General features: G+C 34.6%; 1 protein-coding gene across 2 annotated transcripts in view; it reads left to right on the forward strand.

Annotated features, from left to right (window-relative positions):
• ZC2HC1A (zinc finger C2HC-type containing 1A) overlaps positions 1-20,260 on the forward strand; it is a 44,317-nt gene extending 24,057 nt beyond the window's left edge. Inside the window, exons 8-10 of one of the 2 annotated variants that reach the window (XM_036264110.1) lie at positions 6,176-6,292; positions 9,954-10,061; positions 20,067-20,260. In XM_036264110.1, coding sequence (XP_036120003.1) covers positions 6,176-6,292; positions 9,954-10,061; positions 20,067-20,232 — 391 coding nt within the window. In that variant the 3' untranslated portion in view covers positions 20,233-20,260. The remainder of the gene's footprint in view (positions 1-6,175; positions 6,293-9,953; positions 10,062-20,066) is intronic. The other variant, XM_036264109.1, reaches the window with a different exon arrangement.
• The last annotated feature ends 2,079 nt before the right edge of the window (positions 20,261-22,339 follow it).

The following is a 22,339-nucleotide window of genomic DNA, read 5'->3' on the forward strand; positions in this document are numbered from 1 at the left end:
GGTGATTCTCTTCCTTTTAGTTAATACTTTCTAAGAACTTGTTATTTTTCTACAGTTTTATTTCATGGCTTTCAATCAAGTAGCATAATGAAGCTCTCAACCATTATGTTACTGTGGGAAAATTATTGATAACACTAGAGAGAGATTTTAATAGAAGACCTCATATTCTAGTAGAAGCTTACTTTCTCGTCCATTTTGATGTCAGAAAATGAAGGATTACTACGTGACCATTCGAACAAGGGCTTATGTCTATATTTTTAGAAACCCAAATAAAGTTGGTATGGGAAATATAGCACACATTACTTTCAGATATAGATTATCACTTTAGTTTTTATATAGTAAATATATATGAGGGTAAATGTCAAATAAGAGTAATTACCTTTTGCTTCCTAATATGGACGGTGTAGAAAGTGCAAGAATACAAGGAATTTAATTTCTTTTGTAGAAAAAGAAAATAACCAACTAACAAGATCTAATTAGTTAAATGTTTCCTTCTTTTTGTTCTGCTTCCGAAAAGAAACAGGCTATCTTTAAGAAAGAGAGAGGTTATCATTAGAACAGGTCGTTGAAAAGTAAAAGGTTCTCAGCTTCCAGTGCCAAAAACTTACTTGATTTTTTTCCTCACTTCTCTACTGATTTTACTTTAATAACTAAAGTATAGACATAGCCATATGTGTTTTAACTTACAAAGTCTTTCTAACCATATCACAAAGAATTGCTTTACATGTTATAGTTTGTGTTTGTAGTATTATTTATAGTTTCATTTGCAACTGAAGATGAATTAAAAGCTGGTATTTTTCAGTACTGCTCCTGTGCTGGTAATTCTATCAGTTGGCAATACTGAGTTGCACTGGCACCCTGTACTCTTAAATGGGGCACGTGAAGCTGGCTTGTGTAATAGAAAGGGGCACTGACTGAATTAGAAAACTAGGCATCTGGGCGCTTTTTTGCCACTAAACAGCTTTATGTCTTTGACTTTGTGCCCATCTTATTTCTCTGTCTCACTGACAACATCTGTGACTCTGCTTAGACCTTGTCAACTGACCTAAGAAAATCTGATCAACATTTACATGATCCCTTGGAGAAAATGGTTTTACTAACAATGAAAGATTTTGAGCACATAATTTTGTTACGTACTGCTTAAAATATGATGAACAGTTAAAATTTCTGATTCTCTTGCATCGTATTAAACTGTAAAACATAACTATTCAAACTCCAATTGTCCATTCATATATGATCCTTAAATATTAAAGGAGTGTTTTTAGATACTGGGAAGAGAGCGGTGGTGTTTGTATCTGGCTAATATTACTATATTAACTAGAACATTACTATATTACTCTATTAAACAGAATCATCTGGCTGTCTATTTAGTGGCAGACTTCATTCCCTTTTTAGAATTATTGGGGTAATGATCTGGTTGCCATTTCCCTTGCTAGATTCATAAGCTCTGTGATCATAAAGCTCTGTGTGTCTGCCTTACAGATATAACTACAAAGTGTTGTATAATGCCCAGTATATTTGCACACAATAAACTTTTTTTTTCCTTTATTGATCTGAGAGAGAGAAACATCAATGAGAGAGAACATCTATTGACCACCTCCTGCATGCCCCCCACTGGGTTTGGGCCCACAACCAGGGCATGTGTCCTGACCAGGAATCGAACCGGCGACCTCTTGGTGCATGGCCGATGCACAACCACTGAGCCACACTGGCCAGACTGCACACAGTAAACTTTTGACAAAAAAATGAAAAAAGGAAATGAATTAATAACTTGAATTCTTCTTTTGTCACCCTTTTGGCATATCATAGGATCATGATCCTGGGACTAATGGAATCATTATATGAAGTTTGTATGGCAACTATTACTTCCATTGACACAGGTGATTCAGGATAGTGTAAAGGAATTAAGACATCTGGTTAGCTGAAATGTTCAAGAAATTGAGTGCCTTCTGAGATTAGTAAAATGAAATAATTTCAGTGATTTGGAATTATTCTAAGCCTGTATATACAGTATTTATTTATTTATTTATTTATTTATTTATTTATGTATTTATATTAGAGAGGGGGAAGGGAGAGAGAGAGAGAGAGAGAGAGAGAGAGAGAGAGAGAGACATCGATGCAAAAGAACATCAGTTGGCCACTTCCTGCATGCCTCCCACTGGGGATCAGGCCCACAACCTGGGCATATGCCCTGACCAGGAATTGAACTGCGACCTCTTGGTGCATGGGTCAATGCTCAGCCACTGAGCCACACCTACCGGGCTACCCAGTCTTGACTGTGTTCAGCTTTAGTCGCGCATGCAAGTGATCTGTGATATTTAGCATATATTGGAATCATACCACAGAAAAATTTGTCTCTGTTCTGGGAAAAAGTCTTATGTTTGCTTCTGGATAACCTGTGGGTCAACCGATTTTAACCTTTTTTTTTTTTTTTTTTTTAAAGCTAAGCATACACCCAATGGACATTTTTCCCTTGTTCTAGAAGATGACTATCTTTAATCCTAGGAGATTTTAGAAGTATTATGAAATGCAGAGCTTTTACATAAATATTGCCACATATGAATTCTGTCACAGAGTTCACAGTCTTGCCTTGGGAATTGTGTTTTCTTAATGGTTAATTACCAGCTTTAAATGGATGTTTCAGCTGATAATTTTCAATAGCTAAACTATCACAGCTATACATCTGTTACTGTGTAAAACAACTTTACTTTGGAACAACAGAATGACTGTTAGGAATATTTCTTAATACAAAAATTGGCTTTGGTTTTTCATACTTAATATTAACAACAGTAAGAAATAAATGTCTAGTTTTTAAGTACGTTTTGCGTTGTCTGTGACTGCCTCCCTGTTCCGATGGCACAGTGGCATATTCGTGGTAGAGACGGTCTAGCCACAAAGCCTAAAGTACTTACTGTCCAGTTCTTTACAGGAAAGTTGGCTACTCCCTATTTTAGAATAAATAAATCATTATAGGCATTGGATATTTATAATTTGAAGATAGGAGTTTTTAAGGATTCTTCATTTACACCCAAAGACAGAGCTGTTATTTTTTAGCCACTTGGGCTCCCTAGGAACTTGGGCTATAGATGAGTGTTTTGTGAAACCAAAATGTTTTTTAACTTATTAACCCAACACAGTTTGGAGATTGAAATGAAAGAACAGTGAGGGACTGAAAATATACATTTATGTTGACTCTGACCAAATCCACGTGCTAATTTAAGGACATACATGAAATTGAAAATCTGTGTTATGTTGCATGATCATATTGTTGAGAATGCTAAAATGCTTGCTATGTGGGAGTGCTTGGTTAGCTTCAAATACCTTCCTTTGTCTTGCTTAGGAGAGCAAGGCTGCTTTTACTGCTGAATGGATTTGTTTATTCCTGCCTTAATTTCTTGCAGACCTTCGGTGTATAATAATTGCCATTACTGAATGGGAACCTTTAAATGAAAATGTCAATGCAGTACTCAAAAACATTGATATTGCTAGTTCCTTAATGGGGTACTATCAGATGATTGAAATTATACTCCTCAAAATACATAAAAAAGTGGATTTGTTATTGCACTTTCCCAACATCTGTGAATTCTCAAAGTAACCTCAGAAGTAGATGATGTATGAATTCAGTATGAAAATCAACAAAGGTGCATTTTTTTCATAACTTGAAACATCTAAGGCCCTTGAGGTCAAGGCAAAACCTGTAATAGATTTAGACTTCCTGGTTTCTATATTCATGTTCTTCACTTCCTTAACTGATGGTTTGCAAGACCAAGAAAGACAGAGAGAAGAAACTTCAGCCAAAGAGCAATCAGTTGGATTGAAGCCCTTAACATTCCTTTTGATAAGATCACCACTTCTGCAAAGATTTCAGATTCTTTTCAAATTTTCCTCATGCTATTTCTGCTTTGACTTATCTTTAGCGTTACTGGAGGTGGAGGCCCAGAAATTAGGGGTTTGATTGAAAAGGAGACAGGAGCAAGGAAGTATTTGTGTACACCAAAATCAATAAGAAGGTGATACATGAGAAATGTCTGTTACAGCATAGATATGGGTACTTTAAGGAAAAGATTTAAGTATTTGAAAGTTCTATCATAAACTAATATTTTAAAGATTTACTTAATTATCCCAATATTGACTATTGACTTTTATTACATGATATTTAAAAATATGTGTAATCCAGATTTTATATGTATATCTTTATATGTTTATTTTATATATAAAAAATATATAACATATTTATATGTATAAGTTTTTATGTAGGTAAAGTCGATTATATTGAAATTTATAAATTTAGTTTTTGTATGGTTATACTTTGATATTAGCATAGTATAAAGCAGCAAATTAGAACATAAATTTAAGTGATTTTAGTTTAAGACTAACATTTACTTACATTTAGCCTAAGTAACATTTGAATTGTTTGTTTATATTCACACGTGTGTACATATATATGTAGATAAATGAATAGATAAATTGAGTCGAATTTATACCATGGGTATGTGGCATGATAAATTGTCATTGGAACCTGCCTTTCAATTAGGTTTTCAAAAATCTGAAACTAACTGACAATCCTCTTATATATGGAATATATATAATATTTTCATTAGATAATTACCTCTAGATTTTTATTATGTTTTATACATCTCCTTTCTAAAATTTAACTTTGTTGTTTGTATATAATATGTAAGATCTGAGTAGTTCTTATGTTAGAGGAACCTGTCTTTAAAATGTAGTTTAAAATTTCCTAAATTTTAATTTTTGTAACTTTTTTTCTGAGACAGAAAATAAAATACTTTATTTTTTATTCTAAAGCCAGATACATTTTGTTAAGGTAGCAGTTGGAACAATGTTTTGATAATTCAAAGAAAGTTCTGATTTGTTAGTTTTAATTCCAAATATGGAACTTTTCCAGTAATCTTTCACAAATAAACTGTCAAATTCAATCTCAAACACTTTACAAATTATGTTTAATATATATTTAATGAAGGCATTTTTTAAAACTTTAAAATATTTTAAGTAATGTAAACACCACTACATACAAAGTATTCATATCAGTGACCTTTACAACAAAATGCCTGCTAAGTACAGGATAGGAAAAGAATGTAAAAGTGGGTGAAATATGTTTCTTCTTAGAGACCTTTATAATCCAGAAAAATAGATAGATTCCTTTTTAGGCACTAAACTCCATAAAACCAAGCATCCAGTCTCTTATTTACCATGATAGCCCCAGAATGTAGCACGGTGCCTGACACATTGTTAGGTGCTCAGGATTTGTACAGTCAGTGAATAGTGACAGAATGAACGAGCAAACATCCTTAAAAAGAGTGTACTTTAAAGTTACCAAGCATGGAGGTGTTTTCAGTAGGCATTTAAGGTAGTTCTCCTAATTTCATTATGTAGTTTTTCCCTGTTCCCCTACTATCAATGCATATTGTTGGTAATAGTACATATGATTCAGTTATTTGGTTAATGTACAACAATTAAATATCTACAAACCAGCAATTCCTCTATTGCCCTCTAGATGGAGATCCTTTATACTTCTGGCGTGGCCACTTCACATTTTTACATGTCATTTTTCAATTACTCTCCATGGTTTTTCACATAGGATCATTTTTACTTTGGGTAAATTTCTAAAATAGTCATTCTTTGGTAGGAAGTCAAATTGGGTAAAGATATAAATATTATTTGATTTCTTAGTTTGTATTTGGAATTTTAAAGTGCAGGGAAAATGATAAAAGAGTAAAGAAAAAAAGAAAGTTTCTGTGAATTCAGGGATGGGAAAAAGTGAGATTATATGGGAGTTCCATAAGAACAAGCGTCAGATAAATCTATCTTATTAACTAGAATAACATCCAGCATCACAAATTTTACTTGACCCAGTTGTTGTTTTCAGTGTCTTAATTGATTGCATTGCCCTGCTATGCATAAATGTGGCATTTCTTTGGCTAATCATCAGAACTGGCAAGGTGGCCTGCATAGTCGGAATTTTTATATCTAATACTGGGCATTGTATGAACTATCTGAAGATTCTTTTTGACATTAGTCCTTACCCTGGCAGTCAGATAATTAAGAGCTTGGGGGATGGCTTTCTGATGAACCGGAATAATGTCTTTAAAACAATTGATCTCAAGAAACAAACATAGCAATCTCCTTATGGGTACACCTTTATATATTTTAATAGTAAGATGGACAAGTTAGGCCCTCCACTTCGAACTGGAAGACATGTGCAAAGGTTGTATGACAGTGACACAAAATCAGACAGTGCCATCAAAAGACATGAGTTATTACCCATTTACAAGTAAGTATCTGTGACTCAGTTTGGTTAATCTTTTTCAGATATTTCCTTAAAAGTTTTATATACTGAATACTCTAAATTTGTACATTCCTATACTTTAAGAATCTTATTTAATCATTTTAATTTTTTTAAATATGTTTTCATGGATTTTTTAGAGAGAGAGATAGAAACATCGATATGAGGGAGAAACATCAATCGACTGCCTCCTCACGCCTCCTACTGGGGACCGAGCCCACAACCCAGGCGTGTGCCTTGACCAGGAATCGAACCAGGACCTCTCAGTCCATGGGACAACACTCGAACCAGGACCTCTCAGTCCATGGGACAACACTCAATCCACTGAGCCATACCGGCCAGGCTTATTTGATCATTTTTAAACCAGAAAGTACTAAATACTCTTCTAGGACTTAGTTTGCTCTTTTTGTTGAGCATTTCTATTAACCTAAAGCTGGTTTTAGAGCATATAATTTATCCATTAAATTTTAATTTGTACAGGGTTGAAATAGTAGTCACCTTTGATAATTGTTATTTTTAAGAAGCTTCCTTTTAGGAGTAATATTTTTTAAAAGAAGAGTATAGGGAATATTATGCCATATATATAATATAATATTGCTAGGTTATCTTTTAGTTAAGCAGATGATGAATTGTAAAAAAGGCAGAAAAATCTATTTTAGAAAATATTTAATCTAGGGATCTTCTGTCTTTTTATTAGATGGTTATGAATTCCACCTAAAACAGGAAAAGGGTATGAAAGTCATTTTGGAACTCTTCCACTTACATCTTCAAGGGTTACTAGTTTGGACTCCAATACAAGTCTAGCCCTCTCATTTTAACATTATGAAATTAAGGTCTAATAAGTTAAATTACTTAATAAAGTTGAAAAATATATTATTAAACAGAATTCACTTAGGTAACTTTTAAACCAAGGTGTACTATACTGTATTCTCTTACTCGTATGAAAAGTAATAAATTTAACCAGATATACAATAAAATAAAGATGGGAGAAGTCTTGAAGATATTAGCAGCCAGCAGCTCTGAGTTATTTTTAAGAAGTTAATGATAAATTCTAGAAGGAGGAATCTGTGTCCTGAACCATTTTCCTTTGTACTTCTGCTGCTGTCTGTAGCAGAGCACAAAGAAGCACTGAGAAGCAGTAAGCTAGATTAAGTACAATTCTAAAATTTAAACCTACTTGCCCTGGCCGGTTTGGCTCAGTGGTTAGAGCGTTGACCCTCAGGCCAAAGGGTCTCGGGTTTGATTCCCGATCAAGGGCACGTATTTGGGTTGTAGGTTCAATCCCCAGCCCATAACTGCTGAAACTATGTAAAGCTAACAGATTTGACCAGGTGAGGCTGGGGTAACATATGTCAAGTACTGATCAAGATTGTTCTTCACAATCTCTAAGAATGGTTCTTAACATTCAGATTCTGCTTTTTAGAAGATGTTACTAAAAATATGTGATCAGTATTTAATAATGGCAGCTATTTATAATTTTTTTCTCTATTTTTTCTAATTACATATACAACTTTAAATTATTGATATGGTGAAATTGTGTGTGTATATGCATGGATGTGTTTGTATTATCTGTATATCTCATGCACACATTATATGAAAATGATAGAATTTCTAACAAGACTTGCTTCTAGAGTCAAAAAATAAAAAGTGTGTCCTTTTGTCCAGCTGGTGTGGCTCAGTGGTTGAGCGTCAACCCATGCACCAAGAGGTTGCTGGTTCGATTCCCAATTAGGGCCAATCCCCAGGGGCGGGCATGCAGGAGGCGGCCAATCGATGTTCTCCTCTCATCGAGGTCTCTATCTCTCTTCCTCTCCCTTCCTCTCTCTATAAAATCAATAAAGAAAAATTATTTTTTTAAAAGTATGTTCTTTCTGTTTCTCTTATGACTTTCACTGGAAGAATTGCCTTTTATTGGCAATGATTTTTTACAGATTGAATTCTTAAAAAGGCATAGTAGCAGTTCTGCCACATCCTTAGAGAGGCTGTCTAACAGCAGAGTAGAATACACCTTATAGGTGGACTTGCAGTGACTATTTGAAGGTCATTTGAGATCCTGGGTAACCCATCCATGCACCAAGGTGCAAGGTGATTCTTGTTGAAGTTTAGAAATAATTTAAAGTAACTCTTTCAAAGCAGCTTCTCTTTGAATGACAGTGTTGCATGTTAAACATTAGATCTGTAATATGACCTACTTAAATTAAAGTACTCTGGCCATGTAATAGTTAATCTCTCTGAATATGAATTTCTTCAACTTTAAAATGGGAATAATATCTTTATAAATTTTTGTGGAGATTAAACACATTTACATATGTATCATATTTGGTATTATAGTGTTATTTGAGAAAAAATAGATGTATTACCTACATTATTTTCAAGGTCGCTATTTGAAATTTTAGGAAATTCTCTCCAACTTTGCAGTATAGTAGACAAGGAAGAATTTTAGCCAAAGTTTAAGAACTTTCAATCTAAAGAAAATTTAAGAAGTCTTTTGCTTGTTTATATAACACAACATTGCTTATCTCTGAAATGAAAAAATTTGAGTAAATCTCTAAAGAAGGGGAGGGAACTAATACTTTATTGAATAATCTAACCACTGGTTCAGCAACACACTGGCTGCGTCACCCTGGTAAGTTACTTACCCACTCTTCGCCTCAGTTTCTACATTTGTAAAGTGCAGTCATTAATTCTGCCTACTTCATATTGTTATTATGAGGATTAAATAAGTTTATGTATGAAGGCAATTAGAAATTAGCAGTACCAAATATAGTAAGCACTATTCTATAAATGTACACTTGTAGTAGGAATAGCCATAGTAATTATAATATCAGCATTGCTAAATATTCATATAAATTGCAATTTATATCTTGTAACTTCCTATAAGATAAGTGAGGATGGTCAAGTTTTATAAATGAGGGATCTTGGTCTCAGGTTGACCACTATCACAAAGTTGGTCAGTAGCAGTTGGGATTTCAGTACAGATTCATCTGCATTTCAAAGCCTGTATTTTCACTATTACCTATTATACAACCATCTAATTTTCCTTGGATTCCTGAAGTCTCAGAAAGGGCATTCAGTGATGCCTGGACCAAACCTTTCCCACTACTGAAAGAAATAGCCCAGGCTATGTGGTTAGTGAAATTAAATTTTTAAAGGGAAAATTATATTAACCCATTTATTTGAGTTGATGTTTCTTATAAGAGACTTTCGTAAATTTAAAAATTACTCTTTAAAGCAGCTAGCTAATGTTTAAAGTGGTAGCTAATTATTTTTACCACATCTCATATGCTTAGCATATTATTTAACAGTTATTTGTAGACGTTTAACAAACCACTTTTTTATTTTGACTGAACTATCAATTTTAAACTAAAAAAACTTTAAGCTTTTCAGAATGATTAATTTAAACATTTAATGTAAAGCATATATACATATTTTAATTGGTTTTATACACCCTCAAGAGAATGTTAGTAAATGCAAAATGATTTGGTTTATTTTTAGTTTTAACTACTGTTTTCCATTTTTAAATAATTTGAATTTTAATCTTTGACTTACCTCTCTGTAGCTTTAATTATTTTTCTAATCATGCAAATAGCAATTTGAGAAATAAATAATTATTTAATGCTTTTTCAATGCCACCTCTTTCTCTCTCTAGAGCTAACATCAAACCTCGAAATACCACACCACCTAGTTTGGCACGAAATCCTGCCTCAGGTGTCCTTACAAGCAAAAGAAAAACATACAGTGAGAGCTACATAGCCAGGTATGTTTAGCTCTGATATTTTAATAGCCAAAGTAAAAATGAATATATGTAGTTTTCTAAGAATCATATACAAAAATATGTATCAGGCTTTGGTAGAAAATCTGATTTCTCCTTTGCTTATATAATCTAGCTTTCGTATACTAAAGAAATAGTTTGAACATAAATAATATTGTCCTATACTTTGAACTTAGAATTACTGTTATGTTCAAGGATAGTTTATTCGGTTCCACTGGATCAATTTGTGTTTTTCATGTCTTTGTTTTTAACTGCAATATGGTTATTTTTACCTCTACAAGGTAAAACCACTGCTATTATAATTTCTAACAGCATTTTAATACATTTAAACTCTCTAAGTGAGGTTGTGATTATTCATGTACTTCCCTTTCTAATTTGTTGCAATATTTCTGTAACTTGGATATTTACTCTGTTTTTAAGCATATAATGAAATTGTCCCATTTATAGATATTTTTTATATACATCCTAACTTATTCCAGCAAATTTTAAGGCAAGGTACATAAAGGTACCATAAGAGCAAGGTACTTAGCTCTCAAAAAAGTAAGGGACAAAAATATAAAGAAAGCTAGAGGTCAGATTGGTAAATTAACCCTGACACCGTAGCTTCATTGAGATTTTGACTGATCTTCACTGCTTAGAAGCTTTGGGTTTAATGTCACGTTGGGAGAGAGGAGTTACTTTCTTGGACTTATACAAAGTGGAGTGGTAGAGACTCAGTTTTCCCTTCCCTCTCCACATGCCTCTTCTCTTAGCTAGAACTCCTGAAATGCCTACCAACGGCATCTTAGGCTCAGCTAGAGCTACCTTCATGACAATGTGTTACACTTGGCATTAAAATTAATTACAGGAGATATAGAATGATAGCAGGGCAGCTTGTAATGTTTCTCTTTCGTGGGAACCCTTGCACCAGTCATGGAGTTAGTGACCAAGTGACTCAAGTGTGAACAAGATCTCATAGGTGAGTATAGGGACAGTTTAATTAGAAATTCTATGTCCCCATGGGCACAGTATCTCTGTAACAGTTCCATATCCATAGCTTCCAGGTTGTCCTGAGCATATGATATTTCCATAGGCTGTTGCCTATGAAAACAGCTGGCAGTTCATCTACCTTTATTAGGTTTTCATTAAACAGCCAGGAAGTTATCCCAAGGTTAAATGTATCCGCTGAAAAAGAGAAAGTTATGCTAATCCTTTTCTCATGATACTCAATGGGTTATCTGTTAGTGAAAGGATAGATTAAGAAAAACAATTCCATCAACCAGGAAGAGGAGACTCCAAGGAAACTTGTTTGTCTCAGTCACGGCTCAAAGAAATATGAGAGTTCTCACTCATCTTTCATGACTCTATGCTTACCTTCCCATGAGTTTAAGGTTTGAAAGGACAATATCTACATCTTCTAAAAATTTTTAACTGGAAAAATAACTTAGTTTGGTTTAGTAGCTCACTCAGAGACTGTAAAAGCAAAACCACATTATCTGGTGTGAAATGCTCTTTACCCAGGCTTTCTGGTTCTCACAGATAAGCAAACATAAGCTCATAGCTCTGCCTTACAAGATACATAGGGAAATTACAAAATATACAAAGAAATTAGCAATCAATCACCAGTGAAAACAAACAAAAAAAAACGACACAAGCACTTATTACTTAAGATAATGAAATCATCAAACATTGGACAATAAAATAAGTCTGTTTAAAGTATGTAAAGAAATAATAGAGGGAATTGAAATAATTAACAATGAAGGTATACTGTCACAGAAAGATTTGAATATCTGCGCAAAAAAAAACAAACAGAACTCAACATGAGAAAAAACACTAAAGACTCAAAAGATAGTTTAAACTGTAGATGAGCCACAGCAAAAGAAGAGAAAAGTGAACTAGCGGATAAATTTAGACGCTATCTTGGGACAAATACAGTGCAAAAAAAAATTTTTAATTTCAGTGTTTACTAAAAGAGGTTGGAATTCCAAAATGGCAGAGTACCTAGAGGCTCTGTCCACTTGCTGCCAACCCCAGACCAGACTTGCAGCTAAACTGTGGAATATTTGGCTTGAAAAACCAGATGAAGTGTAGCTGATCTGAAGTATTGTAGGCCAGGAATGTGGACAGAGGACAAGAGGAGAGATGGAGCTCGTGAGCCAACTTGTGTACCTGCATGACAGGGAAGCCAGAGCAAAAGTGTGGCAGCAGAGCCCCCAGCCTCTGGGAGCATGAGGTCTCAGCCCCACACAGGGATCTCCAGTCCAGAGCAACAGAAAAAGGGAAGGTGGTTAGAGTTAATTTTAGTGTTTAAAACCACAAGGATAGTTTAAGGGAACTGTGGGACAATGTGAAACATAACAACGTCTGCATCATAGGAATATCAGAGGGAGAAGAAAGTGAGCAAAGGATAGAGAATTGATTTGAAGAAATAGTGATAGAAAACTTTCCTAATTGGGTGAAGGTAAAAGTCACACTGGTTCACAAAGCAAAGAGAGTTCGAATCAAGATGAACCCAAAGAGACCCACACCAAGACACATCATAATTAAAATGGCAAATGTTAAAGACAAAGAATCTTAAGGGTAGCAAGAGACAGTCAGTTACCTACAAGGAATACTATAGACCAGACAGGAATGGCATGAAATATTCAAAATAATGAAAAACAAGGAACTAAAATCAAAATTACTCTATCTGCATGGCTATCATTGAAAATGGAAGGTGAGCCCTGGCTGGTTTGGCTCAGCGGTTGGAGCGTCGGCCTGCGGTACAGAGAGACCCGGGTTCGGTTCCTGCTAAGGGCACGTACCTCGGTTGCAGTTTGTCCCCGGCCCTGGTTGGTCGTGCGGGTGGCAGCCACTCGATGTGTCCCTTCACGTCGATGTTTCTCTCTCTGTCTCTTCCTCTCTCTCCCTCCCACTCTATCTGAACAAAAAATGGAAAAATGTCCTTGTGTGAGGATAAAAAAAAAAAAAGAAAGAAAATGGAAGGTGATCTTTGCAGACCAAAAATAAAAAAGGCTAAATCAGTTTATTACCACCAATATTAACCTTAAATGTAAATAGATTAAATAAATGCTTCAATCAAAAGACATAGGATAGCTGAATAGATAAGAAAACATCACTTATATATATGCTGTCTATGAGAGACCCACCTCAGAAAAAAAGACTCCCACAGGATGAAAGTAAAGGGATGGAAAAAATTTTTCTATGCAAATGGAAATGAAAAAAAAAAAGTATGAAAAATAGACTTTAAAACAAAGGTCATAGCAAGCAACAAAGAAGGTCGCTACATAATACTAAAAGGACTGATCCAGCAAGAGGCTATAACCCTTATAAACATATGAGCATTCAGTCCAGTACAGGAGCACCTAAATATATTATTTAAAAAACTCTTGAGAATTTTAAAGAGAGATTGACAGCAACAATCATAGTAGGGGACTTCAACAACTCACTATCATCGCTGGATAGATCTTCCAGACAAAAAAAATCAAGGAAACAGTGACCTTACCACACTAGATTAGATGGATTCGATTGATATTTACAACACTTTTCATCCCAAAGCAGCAGAATATACATTCTTCTCAAGTGCACATGTTACATTCTCAAAGATAGACCACATGTGAAACAAAGAAACAAATTCCAAATGAAAGAACAAGAGACCTCTACTGAAGATCAGATAAATGAAATGCAGTTAAGCAAGTTATCAGAGGTAGAATTCAGAGCCATGGTCTTGAGGAAGCTGAACAGCATGAGTAAAGACATCAACACCATGAGTAAACACACAGGAACATTGAAAATCAACCAGTTGGAAATGAAAAACCACCAAGAAGAAATGAAGAATGACATAGCAGAAATAAAGAACACATTGGAAGGACTAAACATCAGAATAGAGGAAGCTGAGGCTTGGATCAGTGAATTAGAAGACAGGGTATAAAAAAATCAATCAGAAAACCAAAAGGAAAATACAGGAAGATAGCTTAAGAGAACTGTGGGACAACTGGAAATGTAATAATATTCGCATGATAGGAGTCCGTGAAGAAGAAGAAAATGAGCAAGGATTAGAGAATATATTTGAAGAAATAGTGACAGAAAATTTTTCTAATTTGGTGATGGAAGAAGGCATTTGAGTTCAAGAAGCACAGAGAGCCCCAAGTAAGAACCCAAACAGGCCCACACCAAGACACACAGTAATTAAAATGCCAAAAATTAAAGACAAAGAGAGAATCCTAAAGGCAGTAAGAGATAAGCAACAGGTTACCTACAAAGGAAACCCCATAAGGCTATCAGCAGACTTCTCAACAGAAACACTACAGGCCAGAGGAATAGCATGAAGTAATCAAGGTCATGAAAAACAAGGATCTGAATCCAAGACTACTCTATCCAGCAAGGGTATTGTTCAAAATAGAAGGTCAAATAAACATCTTCCCAGACCAAAAAAAAAAGATTAAGGGAATACATTAGCACCAAACCAGCACTGCAAGAAATGTTAAAAGGACTGCTGTAATTAGTAGAAGAAACAGGAAAAAATATATAACCACACTAAACAAAATGGCAATAAATAAGTACATATCAATAATCACTTTAAATGTAAATGAATTGAATGCTCTGATAAAAAGATTAGCTGATTGGATAAAAAAGCATGACTCACATATATGTTGTTTACAAGAGACCCACCTCACAAAAAAAGACTCACATAGGTTGAAAGTGAAAGGATGGAAAAAAATCTTCCAAGCAAACGGAAAGGAAAAAAAAAACAACTGGGGTAGCAATACTCACACCTGCTAAAATAGATTTCAAAATGAAGGCTATAACTACAGACAAAGAAGGTCACTACATAATATTGAAAGGATCTGTCTAATAGGAAGATATAACCTTGGTAAACATATATGTGCCCAATATAGGAGCTCCAAAATATATTAAAAATTTTCTGGAGGACTTCAAAGGAGAAATTGACAGCAATACAATCATAGCAGGGGACTTCAACACGCTGCTGACATCACTGGATAGATCCCTCTAGACAAAAAATTAACAAGGAAACAGAGACTCTAATTGAAGCAGCAGACCAAATGGATATAATAGATATCTACAGAGAATTACATCTCAAAACTACAGAATTCACATTCTTCTCAAGTGCACATGGGACATTCTCAAAATTAGACCACATGTTAGGACACAAACTAAATCTCTACAAGTTCAAGAAGATTGAAATCATATCAGGCATCTTAGATCACAATGGCATGCAACTAGAAATCAATTGCAACATGAACATGCAAAGACATTTGAACACATGGAGGCTAAATAGCATGTTATTAAACAATGCATGGATTATCAAGGAGATCAAGCAAGAAATTAAAAACTTCCTGGAAACCAATGAAAATGAACACACAACAACACAAAATCTATGGGAGGGAGGGATGTTCTGAGAGGGAAGTTTATAGCACTACAGGCCTACCTCAAGAAACAAGAAATATTTCTAATAGACTAACCTCACAACTTAAAGAACTAGAAAGCAAACTAAAATAAAACCTCAGAGCAAGTAGAAGGAAGGAAATAGTAAAGATCAGAGCAGAAATTAATGATATAGAGAACAAAAAAAAAAAACCACAAAAACAATTCAACGGATCAGTGAAACTAAGAGCTGGTTCCTTGAAAAGATAAACAAGATTGATGAACCTTAAGCCAGACTCATCAAGAAAAAGAGGACCCAAATAAAATCAAAAATGAAAGAGACAGAGTAACAATAGACATAACAGAAATAGAAGGAATTATAAGAAGTTGGACAGCAACAATTATAGTAGGGGACTTTAACACCCCACTATCATCATCATAGATCTACTATGGATAACTATATGCCAACAAACTTTACAACCTGGGCAAAATGAACAGACTCCTAGAAACATACAATTTTCCAATCAGGAAGAATCAGAAAACCTGAATAGACTGCTAACAACTAATGAAATTGAAGCAGTAAAAAAACAAACAAAGAAAACCTCCCAGCATACAAAGGTTCTGGACCACATGGCTTCACATCCCTCTCCTCTCTCCCCTCTTTCTTCTCCCTGCTCCCTTCTCCCCCCTCCCACTCCTCTCTCTCTCTCTCTCTCTCTCTCTCCCTCTCCTTCATTCGAAGAACTAACACCTATCCTCCTCAAACTATTCAAAAAAATTCAAGAGGAAGGACTTTCAGGCTCTGTTTTACGAGGCTAGCATTATTCTAATTCTAAAACCAGATAAAAACAATACAAAGGAAGAAAATTATAGACAAATATTCCTGGTGAACATAGATACTGAAATCCTCAACAAAATATTAGCAAATCAGATCTATAAATACATTAAAAAGATCATACATCATGACAAAGTAAAATTTATCCCTGGGATGCATGGCTGGTATAAAAATCTACAAATCAATTAATGTGATACATCATATAAACAAAATGAAGGATAAAAATTACATGGTCATATCAATAGACACAGAAAAAAGCATTCAACAAAACCCAGCACCCATTTATGATAAAAACTTTCAGCAAAGTGGGAATATAGAGATCATGCCTCAACATAGTAAAGGCCATATATGATAAACCTACAGCCAACATCATACTCAGTGAGCAGAAACTAAAAGTGTTTCCCTGAAACAGGAATGAGACAGGGATGTCTACTTTCACCACTCTTATTGAACATAGTACTGGAAGTCCTAGCCACAGCAGTTAGACAAGAAGAAAAAATAAAAGGCATCTAAATTGGAAAGGAGGAAGTAAAACTCATTTGCAGATGACATAGTATTATACATAGAAAACTTTAAACATTCCACCAAAAAAACTACTAGATTTAATAAATGAATTTGACAAAGTAGCAGGATACAAAATTAACATCCAGAAATTGATGGCATTTTTATACATCCATAATGAACTCTCAGAAAGGCAAACAAAAAGCAGTCCCATTTACCACTGTAACAACAAAAATAAGATACCTAAGAATATACTTAACCAAGGAGATAAAAGGCCTGTACTCGGAAAACTATAGGATATTTTAAAAAAATAGAGGAAGATACTAACAAGTGGAAGCATGTACCATGTTTATGGATAGGAAGAATTAACATCATTAAAATGTCCATACTACCCAAAGCAATTCAGTGCAATTCATATTGAAATACCATTGGCATATTTCACAGATCTAGAACAAATGTGCCAAAAATTTATATGGAACCAAAAGAGACCCTGAGAAAGCAGAACAAAGTTGGAGGGATAACAATACCAGATATCAAACTATACTCCAAAGGCATTGTAATCAAAACAGCCTGGTACTGACACAAGAACAGGAATATAGATTAATGAAACAGAACAGAGACACCACAAATCAAACCATGCCATTATTGTCAATTAATATTTAGCAAAGGGGGCAACAGCATACATTTCAGTAAAGACAGTCTCTTTAATAAATGGTGTTGGGAAAATTGGACAGATACATGCAGAAAAATGAAACTAGACCACCAACTTACACCTTACACAAGAATAAATTCAAAATGGGTAAAAGAATTAAATAAAGTCACAAAACCATAAAAATCCTAGAAGAATACATACGCAGAAAAATCTCAAACATCTCACATAGCATTGTTTTCTCCTATACATCATCTAGGGCAAGAGAAACAAAGGCAAAATAAACAAATGGAGCTACACCAAACTAAACACTTTCTGCACAGCAAAAGAAACCAACAAAATGAATAGGGACCCACTGTATGGAGCATATTTGCCAATGATACATCTGATAAGGGGTTAATTCCCAAAATACATAAAGAACTTCCACAACTCAACACTAGGAAGACAGACAAACTAATTACAAAGTGGGCAAAGGACCTCAATAGACACTTCTCCAAAGAGGACATACAGATAGCCAATGGACATGAAAAAATGTTCAACGTCACTAATCATGAGAGAGATGTAAATTAAAACTACAGTGAAGTGTATTACCTCACACCTGCCAGAATGGCTTTCATCCGTAAATCAACAAACAACGCATGCCGGGGAGGCTGTGGAAAAACGGAACCCTTGTGCACTGTTGGTGGGAATGCAGGTTGGTACAGCCACTGTGGAAGACATTATCGAGTCTCCTCAAAAAATTAAAAATGGAACTGCATTATGATCTAGCAGTTCCATTTCTGGGAATATATCCTAAGAATCCCAAAACACAAATCAGAAAGAATATATATACCCCTCTGTTCATAGCAGTGTTATTCACAGTAGCTAAGATCTGGAAGCACCCCAAATGCCCATCAGTAAATGAGTGGTTAAAAAAAAGCTATGGTAGCCCTGGCCGGTTTGGCTCAGCGGTTGGAGCGTCGGCCTGCGGTACAGAGAGACCCGGGTTCGGTTCCCGCTAAGGGCACGTACCTCGGTTGCAGTTTGTCCCCGGCCCTGGTTGGTCGTGCGGGTGGCAGCCACTCGATGTGTCCCTTCGCATCGATGTTTCTCTCTCTCTCTCTTCCTCTCTCTCCCTCCCGCTCTATCTGAACAAAAAATGTCCTCGGGTGAGGATTAAAAAAAAAAAAAAAAAGCTATGGTACATTTATACAATGGAATCTTATGCAGTTATAAAAAAAAGGATCTCTTACCCTTTGAGATAGCATGAATGGACCTGGAGATTATTGTGCTATGTGAAATAAGCCAATCAGAGAAAGTCAAATATCACATGATCTCACTTATAATCCAATGAGCAAAATAGGTCCAGAGACATGGATGCACAGAACAGACTGATAGATCTCAGAGGGGAGGGGCAGAAGGGAACTGGAAGAGATTACCAAAGAACATACATGCATAGCCCATGGACACAGCCTGGAGTGGAGCGGGGGTTCAGTGGAAGGGGGCAGACGGGGCAAAATGGGGGACGTCTATCTGTAATACTGTCATCAATAAAAAAGAAAGAAAAAGAGAAAATCTGAGCTGCACTTGAGGCCATAACTACCCATTTCAAACCATGCTAAAGCGATGCAAGGAGTTGAAAGAGCCCTGATTCTTAAAGCAGTCCTAGATTCAAGAACATTAGGCAATTGCGTTCAAGTGCCTGTGCCACATGAGGACAGGGCTTGGGACACAACTCTTTCAAAGGCGTTAACAACAATGAGTCATAGAACTAAATAATTGCTTTCTAAGCACTGACAATATTAAGGATATGGAAGCAGGAAATGGTTTTTAATGTATAAAGTTATTAATTGATATTACTAAAACAAAACATTTAACATTCACAAAGTTAGAATCCAATTACACTTATTTAATTGATTAAAGAGAGTAGATAGGATGAGAAAGAAAAGAGGGAAAAGAATTCAAAGTAACTAGTAAAGACAGCAAGCGGGAAGGTCAAGTAAAGCACAGGGAATATAATAACTACGGTGTCAAATGGGTAGTAGTAGACTTACTGGGGTGATCACTTTGTAAATTATATAGATGTCTAACCACGACGTTGTACACATGAAACTAATATAATATTGTATGTCAAATATTAACTGAAAATAAAAAATAATTTTTTAAAAGATAGGAAGGATATCAAAACAACGTGATTATAAAGATTTAGAAATATAAAGGTAAAAAGCAGAAGGAAGGTCAGATTATGTTTTATTCTTCTTCATGCATCGTTAAATAACAGTTGGGTTCATTCCAAAGACTAGAACATTTATTGTTAGTGATATAATTCAGAACAAACAGTATGTCTTCACAGATGACTTTTTTTTTTCAGAGACTAGATCAGAATGGAAGTGCAGAGAGTTCTAAAAACAAACTTACGTTGTCTGGCAAATGGAATACCTCAGATACATAATTCAAATAAATCTGTAACTAAAAAAAAGTAAAATAAAAATATATAAAATAGGTTGGGTTGTGTTCTTTTGTTGTTTTTTTTTATCTAAACTGGAAGAATATATAAATTGAGATTGAGCAAGTTTTTAGTCATGCTTAATATTATGCCCTGTTTCCAAGTATTATGGGGGTTGAAGACAACTGATGTGAACTTTTTTCTGTACTTCTCCAGGCCAGATGGAGACTACGTATCTTCACTCAATGGTGGAAACATTAAAGGCATTGAAGGAAACTCATCTGGACACTTACCAAAATTCTGCCATGAGTGTGGAACTAAATACCCTGTGGAATGGGCCAAGTTCTGCTGTGAATGTGGCATTCGAAGAATGGTTCTGTGAACAAAATCCCCAATGAACAAAAGCGAAGTCCAGAGTTTGATGACTATTGCTGCTTCTGGCTAGAGCACTTACTTCCTCTAGTCATTTTGTGCAAAAATTGTTACATTTTTTTTTTTTTTTTAGCAATTTTGGGGACATGATCCCCTGGCTATATAATATGTGTGTGTGTGTGTATATATGTGTACATATACTGTATATAATAAATACCTGATACCCCAAACTGTGCCATTCAAGGAAATACTTATCTGTTAGAAGAAAATTTCACATAGAATCATTAACTTAGGTATTATTCTTCTGTTGTTGTTGAAACACATTAAGTATACTATACACTCCTTCAAACTCTAGTGCTTAGCTCTTCAAACTTTAGGATGATCATTACTTTGAGCAAAAATTCAGAATAAACATTTTATTATTGGTGCCTATTTTCAGATAGTATCTATAATAAGATGAGATGTTTGGACTTTTGGAATCATTTTGTTTATTGGATTCCACATGTGAGTGAAATCATATAGTACCATATAATTTTTGTCTGCCCAAGAGTAGATAAATGAGCCACAAATAAGGTAGTACAGGTTTGTTTCTCACTGAATTTTATAGTAGCAAGGAAATGTTATAATGTACTACATGGAAAATAAATTCGTAAGATATCATCCAATCCCAGAGCACAGAGATTAATTATAAACAGGTGAAATATAGTCATGAATCATGAAACATGTTATGACAGTGTATTTAAATGCATTTTTTATATTATTTGCATATATCTTCTCACATTGATTTGTTGTGCAATAGTTTGGTTTTTAAGAAATTTTTCTAGATCTATGCATCATTTATATTTATTTTCACTAGTATTTGCCAGTGTGGTAGAATTTAAAAGTTTGTAAGCTTAAATTAAAATGTAAAAATGGCTTACATATTATTTTGAAAATTATTAGCTGGAAAAAGTAAGATTATTATAACTGCTGTTGTCTCCTGTTCAATCTATGTTTTTCATTACAAATACTTTTTCATTTTTGAACCTATTCAATAAAGACACTAAGCAAAAAAATTGCTAGTTGGTTTTCACTTACGACTCAACTTTTAGCCAGACATAGGTAGAAAGATAGGAACACACTGAAATATAAAGAAAATGTTTGAAGTCAAAATAGAGATTTTATAATATGAGAGCAGTTTTTGTGTGCCATCAACTGTCAAATATTATTTCATTGGTGTTTTTGACCTTAAAGATAAATATGTCTTGTCACATATTCTCAAGGCATTGAAACATTCTCTTCATAGCCATTAAAATTTAGCAACTGAAAGTATTGAGTGAAGTCGAGGTTGAAACACATTATGGATGTTTCTAATTAGGTAATACACAATCGAATGACAAAAAGTATTCATCTGTGATGAATACTTAATGGTTTAGACCATCATATTTAAATTTTTAAATGAGTTGTCTCTAGTTAAAATATTAGATTAGAGGTGTAATTTGTACTCAACTTTTCTTAGGCTAGAGGTGAACACTGCTACCATGAGTAGAAGCTCAGGAAAGGACAAAATAATGGAAGAGGTGTGCAGCTACAGAGTAGAACTCATGTCTATTTGTATTGCAGGTATAGGTATTTTGCATGGTAAGTACTAAGAAGATAGGTTGATTTTTTTCAACTGGTTGTATTATTGAATAGAGCAGTAGAGAATCATTAAAACAAAGTTAATGATAGACACACGTGTTTAGTCTCATTTAAAATTTTTTCCATTAAATGTTACTGTCAAGATACTCATTGATCACAGTTTTGCTTGCCTGTGCAACTGAATATGTGAATTGCTTTTATTGCCACTAGGGGGTGTTTTAGGATAATATTAACCAGCCCTCCATTATTTTAAAGGCCTCAGCAATATAGGTATGAATTTGGGATGGGGAAGGGGAATGGAATTACAGAGATTTATAAGAGGTTTTTTGTTTTGATTTTATAATCTATATGTTGATTTCTTAGAAACCTAGTCTAGCTCGTTTTAGGTACCAATATGCTTAAAAGTGGTAAGAAATATTTAATATTTACTTCACAGTATTTTGTTAGCAGTTATATATCATATTACTCATCCACATAACCAAGTACTCCCTGTTCTA

Source organism: Molossus molossus, unplaced genomic scaffold (genome assembly GCF_014108415.1).
Source record: "Molossus molossus isolate mMolMol1 unplaced genomic scaffold, mMolMol1.p scaffold_m16_p_16, whole genome shotgun sequence".
Taxonomy (NCBI): domain Eukaryota; kingdom Metazoa; phylum Chordata; class Mammalia; order Chiroptera; family Molossidae; genus Molossus; species Molossus molossus.